The sequence below is a fragment of the Carassius carassius genome, chromosome 48, assembly GCF_963082965.1.
Source record: "Carassius carassius chromosome 48, fCarCar2.1, whole genome shotgun sequence".
In the NCBI taxonomy this organism is placed as follows: domain Eukaryota; kingdom Metazoa; phylum Chordata; class Actinopteri; order Cypriniformes; family Cyprinidae; genus Carassius; species Carassius carassius.
Genome location: NC_081802.1, coordinates 11,794,151 through 11,817,853, shown reverse-complemented (window position 1 = coordinate 11,817,853; position 23,703 = coordinate 11,794,151). Strand labels below are relative to the sequence as shown.

Below are 23,703 nucleotides of genomic sequence, written 5' to 3'. Positions count from 1 at the left end.
ACTTGATGTTAATAACAATTAATATAATATATTTTCTTTCTCTTTGCATTTTTATATCAATATGAAATAAAACAATCCTTTTTAAATCATTGTGATAAACAGGTTAGGTCAAAAGTAATCTAAAATTAGTTAGATTTTACTACCCACATTAATATGTGTAATGTAATGGATTACGTTACTAATAAAATTTTTTGTCATGTAATTTGTAATCAATAACAGATTACAATTTGTATGCAAGATACCCAACTCTGTCCACAAGACCACAGCATTGCCATTTTTGATAATTGCCTTAATCTTTTAAACAACTTAGAAGTTGAGAGAAGTAAAAACAAATCACCTTTCAATTCCAGCAAGTGAAGAACAGATTTATACTTCCTTAGGTATGTTATCGTCCCTGACAGACAGCATGTTAGGGTTAGTGTGAAGCTACTCAGGCCACCGTTTTCTCTTCCTCGGAAAGCAGTGACGTAGTTGAAACATACAGTAGTGCGGGCCTTCCAGGAAATGCACATACTCATTCTGCTTCTTGTAAATACTACCGTGCTTTGTGCACATTCTTTTTTGACGGACATTAAAGTTGTGATATTCTAATGATATGATAAGGTTTTTGTTATTTCCAGAAAGAATTCAGTAACTTGATCGATATGAAGTTTATGCAATATGTTTTTAGTTCTAATATTCCGATTGATAGACAGCCTAAGTTTTTGACAGATTTTATAATGTGCGTGAGGGGTAAACTGATTTTTGGGTGTTAGAAAATGAACTGGAGACATTCAAAATGCTTTTTGCGTAGTCCATTATATTTATTTCATGGGATAAACCAGGAAAGAAGTGCTTTTGATCATTTTTATTGTCTCTTATAACAAAAATCTTTTAATTAAACCCATGAAAATGCATATCTTGGGGATAATCACTTTTTAAAATGGTTCCATTAGTACCCCTTGCAGATTTTGACTCCTATATAATCATTGTATAAAATTTGGCCTTCCACAGTGATAAATATCTGAATTGTCCGGTTAGTCAAAAAAGTTTAAATTCATAAAAGGCATTATTAAATAGCTGCAGAATCTATAGGACTTTATCCTGAATCTTCAAACATGTCTTGATCTCCTTCATGACAACTCAAACTTCTAGGCTCATGTTTCTTTTCGGTGCTGATTAAAATAAATGTGCGAATGTCAGTCCTTTTTAATTTCAGACTGTTCCATCATTAATGATTTTTTCACAGTCATGATAAAAAAAAAAACTCCTTATAATCATGGCCATTGCTTTTACTGTATTCACAGGCTCAAAGCGGCCTTTCATGTGCCGTTCGTACCACGCTCTTCTACTGTTGGCTTTCGTTTCCTTCATCCTCTCTTGGATCAGTGCATATGATCTGGTCCATGTGAACACCTGTGAGCAAAGGCTAATTTAAGTCCAGAGCCAGTTAACATCCAGACTCCTTGATCCACAAAAGACCCTCCTCCCTTTCTTGTTATGTCTTTCTCTTTTCATACTTGAAGAAGAAAGCAGCCAAGAATCTGGGAAAAAAAGACATATAGGGCAGCCTGCCATCACATGCCCACTTATGTTGCCCTGTTGTGCTATCGGTTCGGTTATGTCTGCTTTTATCATGCTGGACATGGGAGCATGGGGTGAATCTCTTCTTTGATTAACTTTTCCTGCTTTTAAGAATGCATAAGTCTGCAGTCCATGCTTACTTTCTGGAAGTTTGTAATGAAATCACTGCAGCTTCCAGGAGTTGATGACTTGTTAAATTGCCAATTACTCCTAATTTCCACATAATTAAAGGTGGCATTGATACATAATGGACACACACATGAATGAAGACATCTAGTACTTCAAGGATAGGAATATGAGTTAATCAATATTTAACAACATATTTAAAGAGGGGAAGCTCATAATGTGAAGGTTAATGCAAATATGCAAATTTTGAAAATAAAATTGATAATTTCTAGCTGTATAACTGTTGCAATGCCAGCAATGTTAATTTCATTGAAAAGTTTGAAAATGATTGTAGGGCCCTACTAAATTTTTTTTATTAATTTTTTCATTTTAAAATTCTCTCTATTCAGTTTTAATGGTTTTAATGATGTAAATCAAAACATCAAATTAATTAAAATCATGAAATGCATACAGTTTAAAAACTATTTATTAGTGTTTAACAAAAGTTGCATTGTTAGGGCCCTATGTTTCCCAAATTTCAAGCTTTCGGTTTTAATTGCTGGGGCTGGGTTTCAAGCTCTATACTTTTTACTGAACTGTGTTTTATCCCTGTAAATGTTTTTCTGGAAGTATAACACACACTCATCGTCTGAGACGAGAATACATAATATGATTGACAGATGAGCAGCGAATGAGCTGCCTCTAAATCAGAACCACGATCGTGGTAGAGACAATGCTGGAAGCAAATAATGCTCATCAGATAGCTTAAATCAGTGGAAAGTGAATAGAAATTATGATTCTGTCTAAGCTACAGTATGTGTTTTAAAATTAAACGCACTAGTGTAAACGTAGCCTATGGACATTAGTCCTGGGGACATCATCAGTCTGTCTCCTGTCACATGTAACTTTTTTTTGAGTTACACGTGTAATGTAATCTTGTTAAAATGGATTTCATAAAATTGGTATCGAAAAAAGTCTTGTTCAGGAACTGGTATCGAAGTCAAGGAATCTGTATCGGTATCGGTATCAAAATTTCTTGAACAATACCAAAATTTCTTGAACAATACCCAGCCCTATTTATTCCATTTGAATGATTTAGACTGATTAAATTTAAATCCGTTAAATTTTAATTTAATTGAAAAATATAAAAGCTTGTCTAATCTTCAAATTCATTAATTATTTATTTTTATTTTATTCTTGATTTATGATTTAATACAAATTTATTATCTAAACAGTGTTAATCTCGCAGCTTTGGAGATAAAGTTCAAGTGAAATTCTGCATTAAATTCCATTTTTAGAACTGGATTCTTCAATTTTTCCCCATCACAGAAATCATAGGGCCCTAAGACTGGGATTTAAACTGCCAGAAACTTATATTTCCAGCATGAGCACAATGTCTCCAGGCTCAGAACCTCTAACCATCAAGCCACAGCTCTAACTTTCTTTTATGTTAGATATATATAGACATATAAGGAAATCCGCACACTATCTTAACTTGCAAAATACAAATTTAATCACACCAACGTTTCGGTCACACGACCTTCATCAGGAGTATACAAATGTTCAAATTCATCTCTTTTAAGATAAACACATGATCAATTAACAGAGCTACATCTGCACAGAATTAAGCTAATTGGGAATACATAATTAGCACCACACAGAGGTGGAAAGTAACGAATTACATTTACTCGCGTTACTGTAATTGAGTAGCTTTTTTGTGTACTTCTACTTTTTTAAGTATTTTTTTTAATCTGTAATTTTACTTTTACTTAAGTATATTTTGTTTGAAGTATTGTACTTCGCTACATTTTAAAACACATTAATTACTGAGTAAAAAAAAAAAATCGCTCCCTGGAAGGTATGTCAGTAAATAATGGGCAGGAGGGCAAACTGGCGCTAAAATCACAAGAAAGATGCAGACGGACAAAACAGGCGTTAGTGGTGCAGACACCGCTGAAAACGAAACCCCGTCATATTCTGAAGTTGAACTCAAGGAAATGAAGTGAACCCCTGGCCATATGTATGCTCTATTATGCTGTGTATGCTGTGCTTGCCTAGGGAGACCAAACTAGCAGTTTATAAAATCTCGACAAGACATCAACCCCACGTAAGCATATAGAGGTGAGCTAAATAATTGCGTCATTGCATTGGTGGTTAAAATGATGCTTTGACATTTTAGCAAGAGGTTTTGCACAAATTAGCCAAAAAGACTGGTGCGGAGTGTGCGATATATATTGTCTGCGATAATATCATAATTGTTGTTTTAATGATGTACGCGCGCATTTAGAGTGTTCTTTCACTGTGTGATTCAGTCTGTTGAAATGCATTTAGAATGAAATCAATCAAAATCATTTAGAATCAAAATCACACAAAGAATGCTGTCTTTTCCTCTAAAAATCATAATCACACACACACACACACACACACACACACACACACATATATATATATATATATATATATATATATATATATATATATATATATATATATATATATATATATATATATATATATAGATCAGTGGGGATTTCTTTAAGACTGCAAGGGAAGCTCAGCTTCCCCTCTAATGTAAAAAAAAACCAACGGTCAAATATGTACTATTGTGTATTATGTATTGTGTTAATCAGCTACATGTCGGCTGACTCGATTTTCTTCTCATACATTCCCGTAGCGTCACAGTGCATTTCCCTGTTGAAGCCGAGCGTCCATTGACTTCGATGGGGCTGCTTTGAACAGTTTTTTTCAGTGCTCCGAAGCTAGACGGTCATTGGATAAATGCTGCGATTATGTCCCGCCCACGGACGCTCAGCGTCTCTGGAGGTGAATGAAGACTGGGCTTCCGCGTGATGATTGGAGGATCTGTCGATCTCCTTTTGACTGACAGCGGTCTGCACCATAAGAAGTCGGCAAGGCTGTTTCACGCTCAGTCCCATGATCGCGGATTTCTCAAGTGTATTCGAAAGACAAACTGCGGCAATATTTTTTGATATTTGTAAAATGCAGAACCACCACAAAATTAAATTGGTAACTAAGACAGATTGAAAATGTGCGCGCGCACACACACACACACACACACACACACACACTATAGCCATCTAGTGGTTAAAGTGATTTATTACAATTTTTAAACTGAATTTCCCCAAAAATGGGCAAAAATCTTACATTAAACCTTATAAAATTATCCATGGTATCCCCATGTATGAAAGTTAGAAATCTGGGTCTTTTATGAAGTGAATTTTACCTGAAATGCTTTTTTCTTTTTTTGTAAAAAAAAAAGCCTATTTAAATAAATATTTATTTATTTATAGAAATGTAAAAGATTTAAATCCTCCAAAAACTGTACAAAGTTTAGTAAAAACATAAATGAACAGAGTAAAATTATATTTGTAAAAAATGTAAATATTTTACTATTACAAAATGAAATGTTATTGTCTGGGGTCAAAAAGACCCCGAGTGTCACTACAAATGAAGACCATCAGAGGGTTATAATGTAGGCCGAAAATGAGCTTCCCCTCTTTGAAAGACCAGCAGCCGCCACTGATATATATATATATATTTTTTTTTTTTTTTTTTTACAACAGGACAGTAAACTAAAAAACTTGCGTTTTAGACACCATATTGCCATTGTGACTTGCTGACACATACTGGCCATTTTAATTTCACATTTAAAGTATCTTTTGATTTTTTTTTTTTTTTATAATTAAGTTTTTATAATTTCAAATGAGTATGCAACATTTTATGTCTGGCATATCAAAACATTATTCATGCATTTGTAACTGCAGGTTAAATGCATTCTTGTCCTGCACTAAACAGTGTAATACATCTAAATGCCACGTCCGATGAAGCTTTTGCATTTCCTCTGTATTGAAAAGATGAGTTTGTTGATACTGATTTGCCAGATAACTGATTCCTTTAATTAAAAACAACTAGTTTGAGATTAATAGACCTATCCCAGGGGTGTCAAACTCAGTTCCTGGAGGGCCATAGCCCTAACCCTGCTCCAGCACACATATCATGTAGTTTTCAAATAAACCTAAATGATTAGATTAGCTGGATCAGGTGTGTTTAATTAGGGTTAAATCTAAACTGTGCAGGACTGTGGCCCTCCAGGAACTGAGTTTGACACCCTTGGTCTGTCCCATTTTTGACTCCCTCCCACTGGTTAAAATGTAACTAAGTAATTTTTACTCTGAGTAAATTTTAAATGAGCTACTTTTTACTTTTACTTGAGTGGATTTTTTAGACTGGTACTTTTACTTGTACTTAAGTAAAATTTCATTAATGTAATGGTACTTTTACTTGAGTAGAATATTTTTGTACTCTTTCCACCTCTGGCACCACATCATAAACAGTTACACATTATTATAGTTCCAACAATCAAGAACCCCCTATAGGTTGTAGCTCTGTTAATTGGTCATGTGTTTATCTTAAAAGAGATGAATTTGAACATTTGTATACTCCTGATGAAGGTAGTGTGACCGAAACGTTGGTGTGATTAAAATTGTATTTTGCAAGTTAAGATAGTGTGCGGATTTCCTTATATGTTGACACGACCCACCTGGTCTTAATTTTCTACGCACCTATCACTTACAGGTGTGCGATGGAGTTCGTTCACTATGTTAGATATAAGAAAAATTGGTTGTTCAAAAATGTCATTGTCATTGAATATGCTGCAGGTGATGAAACTGTGAAAAATGTAGCATTATTATGTGCGACTATGCAGCAAATCGTACTCGGTTACTAAACGTAACCTCGGTTCTCTCTAGAAGAGCGAACGAGTACTGCGTCTTAGCTAAGACGCTACGGGAAAAGTCTCTTTTCACGAAATACTGAAGCAAAAAATTATCCTTAATTTTGTATTTTTGTAAAGCGCATTTGCAGCAGTACACAGCCATAGGCGAGACGGCTCGCTCGCTCACTGGCTTGTTCTGCGGCAACTGCACAGCCTATCGAGCGCAGGCTGATGCAACATCAGACCAATAAGGGCGCTTCGCGCCCTTCTTGCCACTTCCCGCCGAAACGGGTGTGGCCCAACCTATAAAAGGAGCTCGAAAAGGCTGACTCACCTGATTTATTTCATCGCCGAAGCGAACCAGAGTGAATCGTACGCACGGCAGAGAACGCAGTACTCGTTCGCTCTTCTAGAGAGAACCGAGGTTACGTTTAGTAACCGAGTACGTTCTCTTACGAGAGCTCTCTCGTACTGCGTCTTAGCTAAGACGCTACGGGAACCCGATGTAAAACGCCGTGCGCGCAGGGATCACACACCGATAAACCTGAAGCAACGCCCAGGATATACAGTGCACAGTCACCTGAGGGACTCACAGAGAGTCCGGGACAGAAAAAAGGGGGAAAAACCCTCCGTCCCATATCTAGCAGCATCCGTAGATGCGGCAATATGACATCACACAGCCGAGGCAAGGCCTGACCAATGTGGCAATGCGGGTCTTACGCAATACTGCCCATATAACAGTCGGCAGCGCCTAGCGCTCATGAATTCAGAATTCCCCTCAGGGCCCTGATTCTTCTATACCGACAGCAGCCTTGCTTGCAAGGCGGGAACCTCCAGGTTATAGAACCTGATAAATGTAGACGGCGAGGCCCAACCCGCCGCCATACATATATCCTGCAAGGAGATCCCAGTAGACCACGCCCACGATGAGGCGACGCCTCTTGTGGAGTGTGCTCTGACGCCCAACGGGCACTGAAGGCCCCTGGAAGCGTAAGCTAACGCTATGGCGTCAACTATCCATCTGGATAGAGTCTGTCTCGAAACAGCCATTCCTTTGGAACGTCCACCGAATGAGACAAATAGCTGCTCCGTCTGCCGAAAGGCAGCAGAGCGAGACACATAAGCTCTTAAAACCCTGACAGGGCAAAGAAGACTCGAGTCTCCATCCTCCCCTGACACCGGCAGGGCGGACAGGGCAATAACCTGAGCCCGAAACGGTGTGTTGAGGGATTTCGGCACATAACCGTGCCTAGGTTTGAGTATGACCCTTGAGTCATTGGGCCCAAACTCCAAGCACGACTGGCTCACCGAGAGCGCGTGCAAATCACCCACACGCTTCACAGAAGCGAGAGCCAACAAGAATACTGTCTTGAACGACAGATGCTGAAGGCTAACCGATTGGATAGGCTCAAAAGGGGGACCCTTCAAGGCCTCCAAAACCGCCGCGAGGTCCCACATAGGGACTGACGGAGGTCTGGGAGGATTCAGCCTCCTAGCTCCTCTGAGGAACCGGATGACTAAATCGTTCCTTCCTATTGACTGACCGGACGCCGTTTCAGAAAACGCCGCGATGGCCGCCACATAAACTTTGAGCGTGGATGGGGCTCTGCCCTTATCCAACAGCTCCTGTAGGAAGGAGAGGACCTCCGTCACCTCACAACTAAGGGGTGAATAACCTCGAGCTGTGCACCAGCTGGAGAACACCGACCACTTCGAGGCATACAGACGTCGTGTCGACGGAGCTCTAGCCTGAGTGATGGTATTTAGCACTCCCACTGCGAGATCAGCGGGTAACCGTTGAGTGCCCATACATGGAGGGACCACAACTCCGGTTGAGGGTGCCAAATCGAGCCCCTGGCCTGCGAGAGGAGATCTCTCCTCAACGGTACCGGCCATGGGGCGACATCTGCTAATTGCATCAAATCTGGGAACCATGGTTGGTTCTTCCAAAGAGGTGCCACAAGCAGTATTGAACATCTCGTTTCTCTCACCCGTTCTATCACCTGCGGAAGGAGGGAGACGGGAGGGAACGCATAAAGCGGGCAGCACGGCCATTTCCGTGACAGCGCGCTTTCGTTCTTGGAAAAGAATGCGGGGCAGTGAGCGTTTTCGTGGGACGCAAAGAGGTCCACCTCCGCCATGCCAAATCTCTCCCACAACAGCCGAACTGTTTGCGGGTGTAGAGACCATTCGCCCGTAGGGACATTGCCTCTGGACAGCCTGTCTGGACCCAGATTCTGCAGTCCAGGCACATGCACCGCTCTCAGCGAGCGCACGTTGCGTTGAGCCCAAATCAGAAGGCGTTCCGTCAGCCTGTACAGGTTTCGGGACCCGAGACCGCCCTGGCGATTTATGTAGGACACCACGGACATGTTGTCCGAACGGACTACGACGTGGTGATCCTTGATATGGGGACAAAAGCGCGTCAGCGCATTCTCCACTGCCAGCATTTCCAGGCAGTTGATATGATGGAGCTTTTCCCGTTCTGACCATAGGCCAAAGGACGGTCTGCCTTCGAGCAGCGCTCCCCATCCCGAAGTGGAGGCGTCCGTCGACACCATTTTCACACTCGGGGAAGTCCCCAGGCTTACACCTGATCGGTACCAGCCGTTCGCTGTCCAAGGTGCTAGAGCCGCAACACAGCTCTGATCGACCTTGAAATGCAGCCGGCCAGACGCCCACGCTCTGCGCGGCACCCGAGCCTTCAGCCAGAACTGCAGGGGGCGCATGCGGAGCAGGCCCAGCCGCAGAACCGGAGATGCTGAGGCCATGAGACCCAGCATCCTTTGACAGTGTTTGAGCGACACAGTCGCGCCGCAGCGGAAAGAACTCGCTGCGCGCTGAAAGCCCATCGTGCGCTGTGGTGACAGTCGCGCCGTCATGGAACACGAGTCCAGAACTATACCCAGAAACAGGATCGTCTGACTGGGGTTCAGCGAACTCTTCGCCCAATTGACACTGAGGCCGAGCTTCTCGAGGTGATCGAGTAAAACAGCCCTGTGGTCCACGAGCTCCGCTCGTGATTGGGCCAGAACTAGCCAGTCGTCCAAATAATTCAGCACTCGTATGCCTCTGAGTCTGAGAGGAGCGAGCGCTGCATCCATGCACCTCGTAAACGTACGAGGAGCTACGGACAAGCCGAATGGCAGGACTGCAAACTGGTATGCCTGGCCCTCGAAGGCGAATCTCAAAAACCGCCTGTGGTTTGACGCTATCTGTATTTGAAAATACGCGTCCTTCAGATCTATTGACATAAACCAGTCCCCTCCGCGAATCTGCGCGAGGAGCTTCCTGGTCGTGAGCATTTTGAAACTGCGTTTCATCAATGCCTTGTTCAGCTGCCTTAGATCCAGTATGGGCCTGAGACCCCCGTCTCTCTTGGGCACCAGAAAGTATCTGCTGTACAGCCCCCCCTCGCTTTGAGCTTGAGACACAGGCTCTACAGCCCCTTTGCTCAACAGTTTCGATATTTCGGCCCGAAGTATGTGTGCTACTTCTGTTTTGACCGTAGTTTCGACGCGCGCTGAGAAGCGCGGTGGGCGTCGAGAAAACTGTAGCGAGTAGCCTCTCTTTATAATGCCTAGCACCCAATCCGAAACCCCTGGAAGCGCTGACCATGCATTCGCATGAATGGCTAAGGGCTGGATGTGACACGCGCTCCGTTGACTCGTGCAGGCTTGCTCATTGCAGAAAACACTGAGGCAGTCGCAACTCTTGGAACTGCAACAGCGGCGCGCTTGGGTGAGAGCTCGGCCGCAGCGGAACTCGAACACCGGCGCTTTCCCAGCAGTGCTAGGATGCTTTCGGGGCTTCTGGCTTCACCGCAATCCTCTGCCACGGCTCCCGCGGCGCGGGGCGACGGCTCGAAGAGCGAGAACGGGGTCCCGAGCTGCGTTGCTGACGCTGTCGTGATGGCGCAGCAGGAGGCGGTGGGCGTGACTGAGAGCTCTGTGGGGCCGGTCTAGAGCGGCTAGCTGCCGAACTGGAGCGCTTCGGCAAGAAGTGCTTGAACGCCTGTGAAGCTTTCTGGTCCTCGGCGAATCTCTCCACAAACTCGTTGACGGAAGATCCAAAGAGGCCGGCAGGAGTTAGCGGAGCGTCAAGAAACGCAGCGCGCTCAGACTCCTTGATGTCAGAAAGCGTCAGCCACAAATGCCTCTCAGCCACCGTAGCGGAAGCCATAACCCGTCCCATGGCCTGTGCAGCGGACTTAGCAGCGCGGAGGGAGAGATCCGAAGCACTCCTCAGATCCGCGAGACAGATCGCTTCAGGTCCCATCTCATCCAGCTTGCGGAGAAGATCGCCCTGGAAAATCTGTAGCGTCGCCATGGTGTGTAACGCAGACGCAGCCTGCCCAGCAGCAGAGAATATCCGTGTGAGCAGCGATGACGTCATGCGGCAGGCTTTGGATGGCAACGCCGCCTTAGTCCGCCGTCCAGCAGAGGGCGGGCAAAGGTGCGCTGCTATAGCCTGTTCCACCGGCGGAAGTGACAGGTAGCCTCTGTTCTTAGCACCGTCCAGTGTGGAGAATGCTGGCGAAACAGATGAGCGGATTCTCGCCGAGAATGGAGCGTCCCAAGCCTTCGCCACTTCTTCATGAAGCTCAGGAAGAAAAGGGGCGTGTTTTGAGCTTGAGGAAGAGCGCTCATCCGGAAGATAGCTACCATCCAGCCGGGAACGTGAAGGGGGCGCTGGTGCAGACCACTCGAGGCCGAGGCTCGCCGCGGCCAACGAGAGTACACGCATCAGCTCCTTATCGATATCCCCCCGTCTGCTGGGCCTCTGAGCAGCTGGCGCGAGATCCACGGAGCTCGTCCAACCCTCACTGCCCGAAGCAAGCAGAGAGCACGTGTCTTCTTCCTCCGACGCGGGCCTGAGATCCACTTCCTCCGATGACGCGTCGGCAAGCAGCGGACACTGAGCATCGGGAAGCGATGCAGGGGAGACCGGCGAAGCGGAGGGAACCGGCGAGCTCGGCCGAGCTGGAGGCGGTTCTGGTAGGCGCTGCGAGCGGCGCTTCTTACGGCGCTGCGGCGCAGCGGATGATGCAGGCTTCGAGAAGTATGCCAGGCGAGTCCTCAGAGTCACCATAGGCATCAGCTCGCAATGAGGACATCCGCCATCAGCGAGCGCGAGCGCTGCATGGTCTTCACCCAGACAGGAGACGCAGATGACATGACGATCTCCTTCGCTGAGCGGGGTTCTGCACGAGCCGCACGAAGGCATCTTTAAAAAGACGCAGCTCTTTTGTGAATGTGCGTCGCAGGGCGAACACACACACAGATTATGACAGAACAAGGATTATAAAGGATATGGGCGCCGGATAGCGCAGCAGGAACGGCAGTGGAAGGCGGCGGTGCCAGCGGCTTCAGGATGGCTCGTCCTGCTGATATGCTCTTCCAGACGGCGCTTGCTTCCTCGTGATCCAGCGATGCGTGAGCTTCGCTGAAGAGATGAAAAATCAGGTGAGTCAGCCTTTTCGAGCTCCTTTTATAGGTTGGGCCACACCCGTTTCGGCGGGAAGTGGCAAGAAGGGCGCGAAGCGCCCTTATTGGTCTGATGTTGCATCAGCCTGCGCTCGATAGGCTGTGCAGTTGCCGCAGAACAAGCCAGTGAGCGAGCGAGCCGTCTCGCCTATGGCTGTGTACTGCTGCAAATGCGCTTTACAAAAATACAAAATTAAGGATAATTTTTTGCTTCAGTATTTCGTGAAAAGAGACTTTTCCCGTAGCGTCTTAGCTAAGACGCAGTACGAGAGAGCTCTCGTAAGAGAACGAGTTGTTAGTCAGCTCCCAAGCCTCCATTACAAGTAGGTTGCCTACTGTCATCATGACCTGTAATGGCCCTTTTGTCATGCTAAGCTATGTATAGCTACTCAGTAGCTGCCGCGGCCCCTTTTCAGTATTTTACTTTTACAAACAACGCTGCTGTAAACCACGTGTTTCTCGCAGACGCCGTAAATAGCTGGTGGAAAAAGCACAGATGAATGTTTCTGTGGACAGTTGGGTGCTTTTGTGTGTGTGTGTGTGTGTGTGTGTGTGTGTGTGTGTGTCTTTGTGTGTATACAGTCTTCTCCAGAGGATGCGGCTCCTGTAATCATTCTTGTTTGTTTGCTGATATCATGTGGCATGTTTAATTGATTCTGTTAATGAGGGTGTTGGATGGAAACCGCTGATGCCCTGAAGTCATTTTGACACTGAATAGGTCAATTAAAGGAAGCCTTGCTGCCAGTGTCAATCTGAACTGCTTGAAACTGAAGTCGAACTAACCAACAGGGCAACCCATCTCGTGCTGCCATCTCGACTCTACCAAGGGGTCAAAATGAACTTTTTGACACACCTGCTAGTGCAGAGTGAATTATCAACCATAAAACTTGAAATTTACTGCATAATGCTAAATATATAAAATATATATAATATAAAATGTATATATATGTGTATATATATATATATTAGGGCTACACGATGTGTCATTTAAGCATCGATATTGCGATGTAAGAATCCGCGATTGTCACATCACAGGATGTGCGATGTAGGCTGTAGTAGTTGATCCGTTATTCATTAACTGTACAGGCCAGCTGCTCCCCGGCCCTTGACGAATGTGATTAGCTGATTAATTGCACAGCTTAACCATCAAAGAGTGAAAGTTTATCATTTGCATGTGTTTTTAAGTCCTGTCAGTTCAACAGGGCGCATATAAGAACGAGGAGAGAGAGAGAGAGAGAGAGAGAGAGTGCCCCGGCCTCACGCTCACCTTCACCGTCTTCAAACAACACAAGCGCTGTCTTGCTCTCTCTCCCTTGCGCATAATAATCAAAATCAATTGACACGATGGTGTCGAGAGAAAAAAAAAAAAAATCTATCCAGTGATGAAATGTTTTCTGTGTTGTCAAATCTTTTGCAGAGATAATTACACAAGGTGTGCCGTACACGTCTGATTCGCAAACTAATGATTCCTTTGAACCGATTCCATTTAATGAATGGTTTAAACAACTGACCTGTCCAACACTGAACTCACGAGACGTCTGAATTGGTGTATAAAAAAAAATCTGTAACACTTTACAATAATGTTCTATTTATTAAACTATTAACTACATTATTTAACATTTACTATTACTAAACTGCACTTCTACAACATTGTTAATTTCAACATCTAGGCTATAGCCTTCATTGTTGAAATCAAAAGTTGTACAGTATTTGTTAACATAGTTAATGCACTGTGAAGTAACATTACCCAACAATGAACAGCTGTGTTCTTATAAACTAAGATAAACAAAGATTATTAAATAAAGTAACAAAAGTATTGCTCGTGGTAAGTTCATGTTAGTTCATATGTTAACAATTCAAACCATATCCGAAAGTTACAAACAAATAATTTACTCTAATTTAAATAATACTCTGATGTTTAAATCATTTAAAATGAGAATGTAAGTGTGCTCACCCTATTTTTGTTTGTAAGAAAAAATTTGATTAGATTTCACATCGCAATATATATCACAGAAAAATAAAATATCGCAATGTTATTTTTTCCCAATATCGTGCAGCCCTTATATATATATATATATATATATATATATATATATATATATATACATTTTTTTTTTTTAAATATTGCTATCGATAGAGTGTGTGAGAAAGCATTGTAATGTCTAGTGTAATTTTTTTCAGTTATTTAATTTTTAATTGCTATTATTTGATGAATCTATATTAAAATGAAGACACTAAATTGTTGTATTCATTTCTACAAGCATTATAACATTAGTTTTTTATTTTATGCAGTTTCATATTATAATATGACAATAATAAGAAATTATTTAAAAACATTCTTAATAATAGATAGTATTTTTATGTTTTACGTTTTTTAAAAGTTTTATTATACAATTGTTGATTTGCTCTGAAATGTCACATTAGAAAAGTAAAATGCGTTACAAACAGCATTTCATGTTCACTTTAAAAGTCAACAGATTGATTGAAATTTGATTTGTCACTCTGGTTCACGTACCTGCATAAAATTGGGTTAGTTTTTTTATCATAAAAGAGAGACAACAGCAGTGTTGTACAAAGCCAAAAGGAGTGTCATTTGACTGCTGTCTCAAACTGCTAATTATTGCCCAGAATTATTCACCTCAGTCGCATTTTGAAGCTTCGTAAAGAAAGAACAAAGAGAGGGTTTCGTAAGTATCCTTTTTGGGAGCTCGGGTGCAGTTCATTAATTTAAAAACATACTCTTCCGGTACTAATGACATACTTGTAGAAAGGCTGTTTAAATGTGTGGCTTTAACGACTAGTTCTTCCCCAGAGAAAATGCTTCACGCAGGCAGTTTCTACAAACCTTAATGCAGAGACAAATTTAGCTAAACTGCAAAAATGGCAAACAGAAACAAATCTTCGGCAGCAACAAACCCTGTCCTGCGCGCACTGTCACTCAAATCTCAGTTGTGGGGTTGGTGCTTAATTAGTGTTATTAACCTTCAACAAAGCAGGCTGATTTTATTTTGCCTTGGTGACAGCTTCAGCTCCATTTCTCCGTTCACCGGCATGAGGTATTTTAATTGGCTCGAGCTCCTCGATCCACTCAGCCCTGACAACGCACGGAGACGGACGTTCAACGTGGTGAGCGACATGTAAATGGCCTTTCTATGAAAGGAGTGTTTCTTTCTTTTTTTTTATAACCCTCTCTCATATTTTTTCAGTACAGTGAGGACATGGTGAGCTCACCCCGAGCTGCGTGTCGCAGTGAAGTGACAACCAAGCAATCATTAAAAATTTTGATGGCTGCGGCACGCACAGGCCCATCTCACGGCTTGATGTAAAGAAAAGTGTGCAGCCGTCTTTTGTATTTGCTCACTGTCACCGACGAAAGCTCAGGCCTAATTTATTCCTTCTCATCGTCAGCTCTGCAAAGACAACACATCTTCACTGTTTCTTATGTGTGCGTATGCTTTATTATGCCCACATTAATATATTGGTTGGCTTTCCAGGAGCACTAGACTAGACTTAGATACTAGGTGCTTTATGGGCAGCTGTTATTGAAGGTTTTTGTTAGGGATGCAATGATACCATTTTTTCAGAACCGATCCGATACCGAAAATTTGGAGTATCTGCCGATTATGACTCAATCCGATACCAGTGGAGTTTTTTTAATTCAATGTAGAATTTTTATACTTTGCGTTGACCTGATCGTCACTCTTTTGTGTGTTAAACACAATCTAATACATATAAACAACTTGATTTTAATGAGAAATAACAAATGAAAAAATATATATATCATAATCTATGACAAAATACTATTATAAACTAGGTTAGTGGATAGTTCAGCAGCAAAAGATAGAAAAATCAAGGGTGCGCAATAATTTTAGAAAATCTACAGAAATATTTTATTTACAAATAAGTGAATGTGTCTAAAATCTGGTATAATGTTACACATTGCTTTTTGTATTGTTGTAAAATACATTAATGAAAAACAAGTATATGCATTTATATAGAAATCTAAAATGTGTATTTTAATGTTATAGCACAGTAATAAAGGCAGCAACATGTGATAGATAGGACAGAATAAGAAAGGCTATTAATAATTTTTTGATTGCGCAAAAAAGTATTATAATACTAAAGGTGCCAATATAGAGTGGCACAGAGTGCAGCTATGCATATCCCGTGCGCAGAATGATGAGCTTGAAAACAACACTGAGTCACAGTGCGCATAGAAAAGTTAGTACAACACACAAGCTGCTCTTCTTGTGTTCATCTTCAGTTCTCTTTTCATAGCAGTAAATGAATTGGTTTATTCATTGGATATTGGGGTATTGGTTTATTTAGACTCAGCGGGAGTGTCAGCCACGTTAAAAAAAAAGTAATTTGTGGATTAATGCTTATTGGAGACGCGAAATGTTTCAAACGATTAAGTCTGATTTGGTGAACTGGTTCAACCGGTTCACTAAGAAGAACCAGTTAAATCGAACAATTAATTTGCGAACAAGACATCACTAGTACAAAGGGAAGAGATTTTGATACGTAATGTATTAAATCTGTGCATTCGTTTATTGAGCCTTTTCTTTGAACAGTTTTAAACCTCAGTTACTGTGCGCACTTGAAGAGAGTTTCATGGTTTTTACTGTAACCAAACACAACATGCAGTTTGTTTGCTGAATGGAGGATGACAGACAGCCACAGTGGAAAGTGTTTATGTGAACTTGAATTTAATGACTTCAATATTTATTTCTACCTCACATTTGAACTATGGAGCAGCTTCAGAACACTTGAAATATGTGAAAGAAAATATTTTGGTGCTTTATAATGTTTTTGTGCCTTCAATTGGGGTTTTGGGCTCAACAATAACCCAGAATAGTATATCTGATTTGGATCGGTCTTGTCTGATTAATACCCGATCCGCCGAAAATGCCAGTATCGGAGCCGATACAGATCCCGAGTATTGGATCGATGCATTTCTAGTTTTTGTGTGTGTGTTTGTGTAAAAGTTAGTTTGTAATTAAGCGATATGTTTTCTTTAATTTAGTGGCCAAAAACATATCTAGAGAGCAGGATGACAGGTATTTTATTATTTAATTATACAGAATAAAACGTGAACATTTTTCTGAATTTAAATTGTAATTTGTTCTAAATTTAAAAATAACAATTTAAACGATTCTTATACTGCCAAAAATATTTAAATACCAAATATTAATTTTTCTTTGAAAAGGTTCTTGTATGTTGTTTCTGGTACTAGATGGAATGACCACTTGTTGTTAATTAGCGTATTGGCAGATGCCGATTATTAGAGTTGCAATTAATCTGTAAATGTGCACTAGGTTTGGATCACTTTTGCTGATAATGTGCTTTGAAAATATTTACTTTCCATTTTAGCAGACATTTTTTACCAGATTTTTAGTGAGAAAAACATTAAAAGTGTTGCCAAGATTCTTTCAGTTTTAAGCTAAAATAAAGGGGGAATAAAATATAAAATATTAAAGTTAAGATGTATGGATGTGTTTGATGGATGTGTTTGAAGTATTTACTAATTTAATCTTTCTTATTTTCATTCCAAAAATCAAAAGTGAGTCCACATTTAAGTCCAAGTACAAAATGAATGTAAAAAGCACTGGATTTACTTTTGGGTCACTGAAAGAGGCATGAGTCTAAGTTTGATCTAAGTTTGAGCACTTTAGTATTTTGCAAAACCTGACTTCATTTAGAGTCAGAAGGAATCAATTTCTAGTTTATAGTGCTTGCGGAACATACTTAACAATAAGTGCTTCTGTTGATGTAAATGTTGCCTTGATATCTAAAACAAAGCAATTCAAGATGTTAAATGTTTATAATAAAAAACCTTAGAATATTTCAGAAAATTCTGTGATCCATTTACTAACCTTAATGTTGTTCCAAATCTGAATGAATTTGTTTTTTCTGTTGAGCACCAAAGAATATATTTTGGAATAATGTTGGGAACCAAACAATTGATGGTAACCATTGACTTAGTATGGACAAAAATACTATGGAAGTCAATTGCTACTGTCAACCAAAAATGATGATATGGTAACAATATGTAAAATGTGTTCAACAGAAATATTTAGAAGCGGTTAAGGCTGCATGATTAATCGCGATTGTCATGCGCATTTAGTCAGTAAAGAAGATTCTGTGATTAGCAGTAAATCTCCATCACCTGCTTTCAGTTGGACCAGTATTTACTACACAGAGCCATAGTTTTTTGACAAGCTATGCAAAATCGCGTTATGAAATCAAAGAAATCATTTGCGATAATGACAGCTGTTTGCATATCTTCTCAGTGAACTGCGGCCCTGTGTAGTAAATGCTGCTTCATCTGAGAGCATGTGAAAATACCAAATTTAAGAACATGTTTTTACTCCAAACTAACTTCATAACGTCAGTCGAGTGTTGTGGCAATCAGTCAAGTGAGATGATGTGGCTTCGTAAACAGAATAATTAAGGCACACAATACTTCATTATATTCGAAGCATTAAGTGTCGATTAGCATTTTATTATAGAAATACTTTATTATGTTAAAAAAATTATAAGATCTCAGTAGGGCTGGGTACCGAACTTCGATGCCTTTATGGTATCGAACGAAAAACTTCGATACTATGAGTATCGAAAAATTATTTATCTTTCGCAGATATTGCCATAGTCGTGTGTTTATTAGTCAGGTTGAATCTATGAAAGCAGTAAAATTTTCTGTTTATTTGGCTGCAGCAATAGGCATTTCCTGGATTTCTTCTTTGGAACATATTTGTTTTCTCAGCGCGAGAGCTCCCTCTGGCCTTTGGATGGAGATTTACTGCTGATCACAGAACTGTGCTTCAATTGCAGCTTATGCCTAATCGCAATTTATTGCCATTGCGATTTAATTTTGATTAATTGTGCAGCCCTAGAAGCAGTTCATTATTGAGAAACTTCACTAGAAAACACCCTGAATAGCAAACAGTTTAATTGCCTAGTTACTTATTTAATTACCTAAATTACCTCAGTTTCCATTTTGGAATTTGGTTAAATGAAATCTTTAATTGTGTGTCTTTTGTATTCTGACCACATTGTATTTGGTTACAGACAATCAGGTTTTTTTTTTTGTTTTGTTTTTTTTTTTGCTTAAATTTGCCTTGGTGCTTGATAAATGGGCTACAGGTTTTAATTGAGTTTTACCGTTCAATTTGAAGGGTCTCCAGTGCCGTGGCTCTTTGACAGGTCTCATTAACTCGAAGGGTGTCGTGTTCTCAGTGGATTGGGTTCCTCTGTTTCCACGGCAGTGTATGATTTGATTGTCAGGAGCTAGGGATGGGACGGTATGAAAATTTAATATCACGATTATAGTGACTAAAATTATCACGATTATCAATATTATCATGGTTTTGTTGAAACGAGATGAAAGTGTTCAAAAATAGTTGATGCTCACACTGAAAACATTTCAGCAAGTTTTATATTTAATAATCAACAAACAACTAATAAAACAAGCAACTCTATGCACTTAATTTAAAGAAAGATTAAATTCTGTGGCATTTCCTTCCTTACAATGAAAAGTGTAGAAGCATAGAAAAGCATAGAAAAGTCACTGACTTTCGCCATTCCTTCTCGAAAAAAAACAAAAAAAACATTGTGCGCTGCGCTTGCGTCAGACTGTTGCTGGCTGGACATGATTTAATAGTGAGTTATTAAAACCGCGATAATCAAACACGGTTTTAATGATAATTCATTTTTAAACGATATTACTAACCTTCAGCACATTTTATCACGGTTATCAATAAAACCGGTTATCGTCCCATCCCTATCAGGAGCGCTGCTCCGGACCCTAATTCTATTACCGGGTTCACACATCCGCCTTCTCTGGAGATCATTAAAGGAGGGAAGATTTGTTCTTGTAGCCGTGCCAGGAATGGTCGATGCATCTTATTTTGTTTGTTTGTTTGTTTCACAGGGGTGTAAGGGACTGCTGCTGTCACGATGGACGCCCAATCACAAGGCCAGCAGCCTCCAGTGTTTCAGCCACAGGTTTGTGTACTCTCATACATAAACACAAACACGCATACAGTCTAGCCAAACGTTCTTTGTAATCTCGTTATATAGTCATTCTACAAGGCCACTTGAGGTTTTTTTTGGCGTCTACCATCCTGACTCACCACCTGCTTGCTTAGCAGCATGTAGCACGAGCCTGTCGCCCTCTTTCACATGCACATCTGCCCCCGTCAAATCTCCCCTTGTCTGTCAATCCACCCGCAGAGAGACAGGCGGTGGTCTGCTCTGGCTGTCTCTCCGCTGTGCCGGGTGAGAGGTGATAATGAGATTCTGCTCTCTCCACAAGCACACAGGAGCCATCATGTGTTTCCAGTGCCAGAGACAGAGGTGTTGGAAATCTGCTGCTTTTAGCAGTCTTTTGCTCTCTCTTTCTTCCTCATTCGCTCTCATAATCTCTCTTTTGTCGTACTTCCTTTTCATACCCTTCAGACTAATTCCCTCCAATCATCCGACTCATTATTGTAAGTCGTCTTGTGGTAGGTCATGAGTTATGTTTAAATTAGAACATTGGTTGAACATTTTTAATGACTGCCGATACCAGCCTTTGGAGTCTTCATTTGATTATCAAATACAATAAAAGTTTTATTTTATCTATTTTACATGAGGAGCATCTTTCTTGTACTGAATGTGTAAATCAGTCATCATTGACCACTTTTTAAAAAAAATTTATAAATATTATTTATTTATTTTATTATAGAAGAGCAAAATATAGAAACTTGCCTTGTGAAAAGAGAAACTTTACTTGCGTTTTCCATCTGGTGAGTGTTGTCTCAGTGAACATGGCGTCGTCCGCAACCAGCCCGGAGGCTATGAACTAGTCAAAAAAAAAAAGGACAACTGGCTCCATTATATGGAGATATTTCGGTTTTAAGGCATCGGGCGAACAGCAGGCAGATGTCTACTGTAGGGCCCCATGATTTCCACGATGAAGAAAACGTGGACGTAATCGCGGAATCCAGTCATAAAAACGGAATTTACAGTTTAACGTGGAATGTCACAGAATTTGTCAAATTTTGAATGAATCAATCAAAAGTAGGTCATTGCACTCACATCAAATCGCGATATGGACTAATATCTGTAAATATTAAGCCCAAAAAGTCTATTTAAATTAAATCCTGCATGTTCTGCGTGTCTGTGTTAATGAATGGCACAGAAGCGTGTCTTCGTCTATTACACACACACTGAAGCACGCGTGACGCTTGCGGTGATTTCAGCTTCTGTCTTCTCACTAAATGAGGATGTGAATAGATGAACAACATCTCCAGAACTGCACTAAGAGTCACTTCAAGAGCATCTGACCGTTTGATTTGAGTAAAACTAGCGTCATATCACATCATAGACTGTAGTATCACATACACAGAACTGTAAAGGTAAACCTGTCAAAATAAAAGTATTTGCCAGAAATCTATTACTATTGTTCAGCAGAATGTACATAGCCCACTACTACTACTACTACTACTCTTAAAATGAAACAAACATAATTTAAGGAATAATCACACAACATTTCTTCCATGTTTTATTTTAAAATAGTAAATCCCCTTTGTTTACCAAAAAAATAAAGTTGGCTTAATATTCAATAATTAAAATATAAATTAAATGAATGTTTTATGCCTTCATTTGATAACCAGAAAAATTTAAATACACAGAATTTCAGAGGGGAAAAACATTTCATATAAGGCTATTTTAAGAAAAGAAATTAACAAATTAAGTTGTTTTTATTTATTTAAATAATTACAAATGCTAAAACACAGAATTAGGTAACAATAAAACATATGGTGAAGAAAAAAATAAAACATTTCATAGGGCCCTAAATATGTAATATTTGGCATATTTGTTTCTGCAGTATTTTTGGGGGGTTATTTTTCCTGTAAAGATATCGAGATATATATCGTAAATCGAGATATATTTTTTGCTCCATATCACCCAGCCCTACAATATACTGCTTTTGGGATTTCATACGTTTTGGGCTCATATAGTCTCTTGAATTTTTTAAACATACTTTTTTTATTAAAAGGTATTGGCCAATAAATTGGAATATGAATTTTTTTAAACATTAGTAATTAGGCAAAATCCAGTATCGTTTGACCTTCAGTAAGACATTGAATGGTCTTGTTGTACTAAATCTGATGATTGTTTAATACAGCCAGGCGGTGAAAACTTCAGGCCCACAGTCATCAATAAAGCATGAGAGACATTTGACATTAGTTTGAATGCAACACTCAAGGTAACTCTGGCAATGGATTACACCTTGACAGCTTAAGAGAATGACTTATACAAGACTCTCAACAAGCATCCAAGATCGGCTTGTATTCCCTCGGAAGAAAAAAACCAACCAAAAATGCTGAATTGTGTATGCAGTCAGCATACGCTGATATCATATCTTCAAGTCCCCAAGGTTTGATGGATATGCATAGGAGATGCCGGATGAGTCGGTAAGGCGTGCATATTTGATGGTGCATTTGCTCTTTGAGCGAGTGGGAGGGCGAGATCTTCAGATCCGATTTTAATCGTCACGGCAGATTTTTTGACGAAGTGAAATCCCCTTGTAAAGCAATAGTTTTAAATACTTGAGTTGATTGAAGAGGAGTGGGGTGAAGAAGGTATAAATATTGCATGGGTTGGGCCTGAAGAGAGATTTTGATGAAAAAGATGCGAACAGGATCTCCTTCCTTTCCCCCTCCCCCACCACCACCACCACGATCCCCCCTCCAGCACCCACCAACCAACACCACCACCACCAAGCAACATCTTGCAACTCTACCACCTCTTCAGCACTTCGGTTGTCCTTTCCTTGGCAGCCGCTGGCAGTGTTGTGCTGTCAGCTTACACCTAGTCTCCACACTACTGCCGCCCTGTCCTCCGTCATTCTCCTCGTGTCTTGCATCCCCTGTCATGTGGCCACACGTCTGCATTTCTCTTTTTACACTTGTGTCACCAGTGGCCAACCATCCATCCTTTGCTGTTGCTCCTGTGATGTGTTGTCCCTTTCAGTCATTTACCCAGCATGCTCTGCTGCATCTTCCATCCCCTCTGACCTTTTTTTTTTTTTTTTTTTTTAACTAAAGTAACGGTTCAAAACTAAAGCTTAAAATATACTTTATTTTTTACACAAAGGTGGAAACACTGCACATACCTGTTGTTTCACAGTTAAAAAAAAAAAAAAGGCACAGATGAGTTGGAACAACAGCTATAACGCAATAACAATTGTCGCTCATGTTGACAAGCTATTATATAAGTGGAAAAGAGATTGCGTTACTCTAGTTTAAATTAAAGAGACATCTTTTTTGATCATGACCTCTGGAGAGAAATAGCTCTAAACTAGGATCAAAATGTTTTAGTGTGCATTTTTTCATTTACCGTTGCTCATCAAAATTTTACGGGGGTGGAATCCAGTCATTACAATAGGAATCCATGTGATAGGGAGTTTTGAGTTAAGGCGCAAAATGTCCCCTGCACAGATTTATACGTTGGTCACGTGAATTTGCTGCATTGACCAAGCGAAAGTTGGTTGGTACGCGAGTGGCTTCTGCATGAGCTGTGCTTTATTATGCACTGCTATGCTATTAACAATAGACAATTTTTTTTGTGTGCATTTCACTAATCTGAGTGTCAGATCTTTGCTCAAAAGTTGTTTCACATCCCAAATCAAGATATTCTTGGCCCCTTCTTTCCCACTTCTGTGCTAGTGTTAATTTAGTTAATTTAAAACTTTGACAAAGTGTTTGTTGACATTATTGCTTAGCAAAATTTTGCAAGCAATATTAAGTAATTCGATCCGATAGA

General features: G+C 40.6%; 1 protein-coding gene across 1 annotated transcript in view; it reads left to right on the top strand.

The window, feature by feature from the left end:
- The window catches only part of nek7 (NIMA-related kinase 7), an 83,972-nt gene that overhangs the window by 17,283 nt on the left and 42,986 nt on the right, over positions 1-23,703 (top strand). Inside the window, exon 2 of the mRNA XM_059544107.1 lies at positions 19,823-19,896. Coding sequence (XP_059400090.1) covers positions 19,849-19,896 — 48 coding nt within the window. The 5' untranslated portion in view covers positions 19,823-19,848. The remainder of the gene's footprint in view (positions 1-19,822; positions 19,897-23,703) is intronic.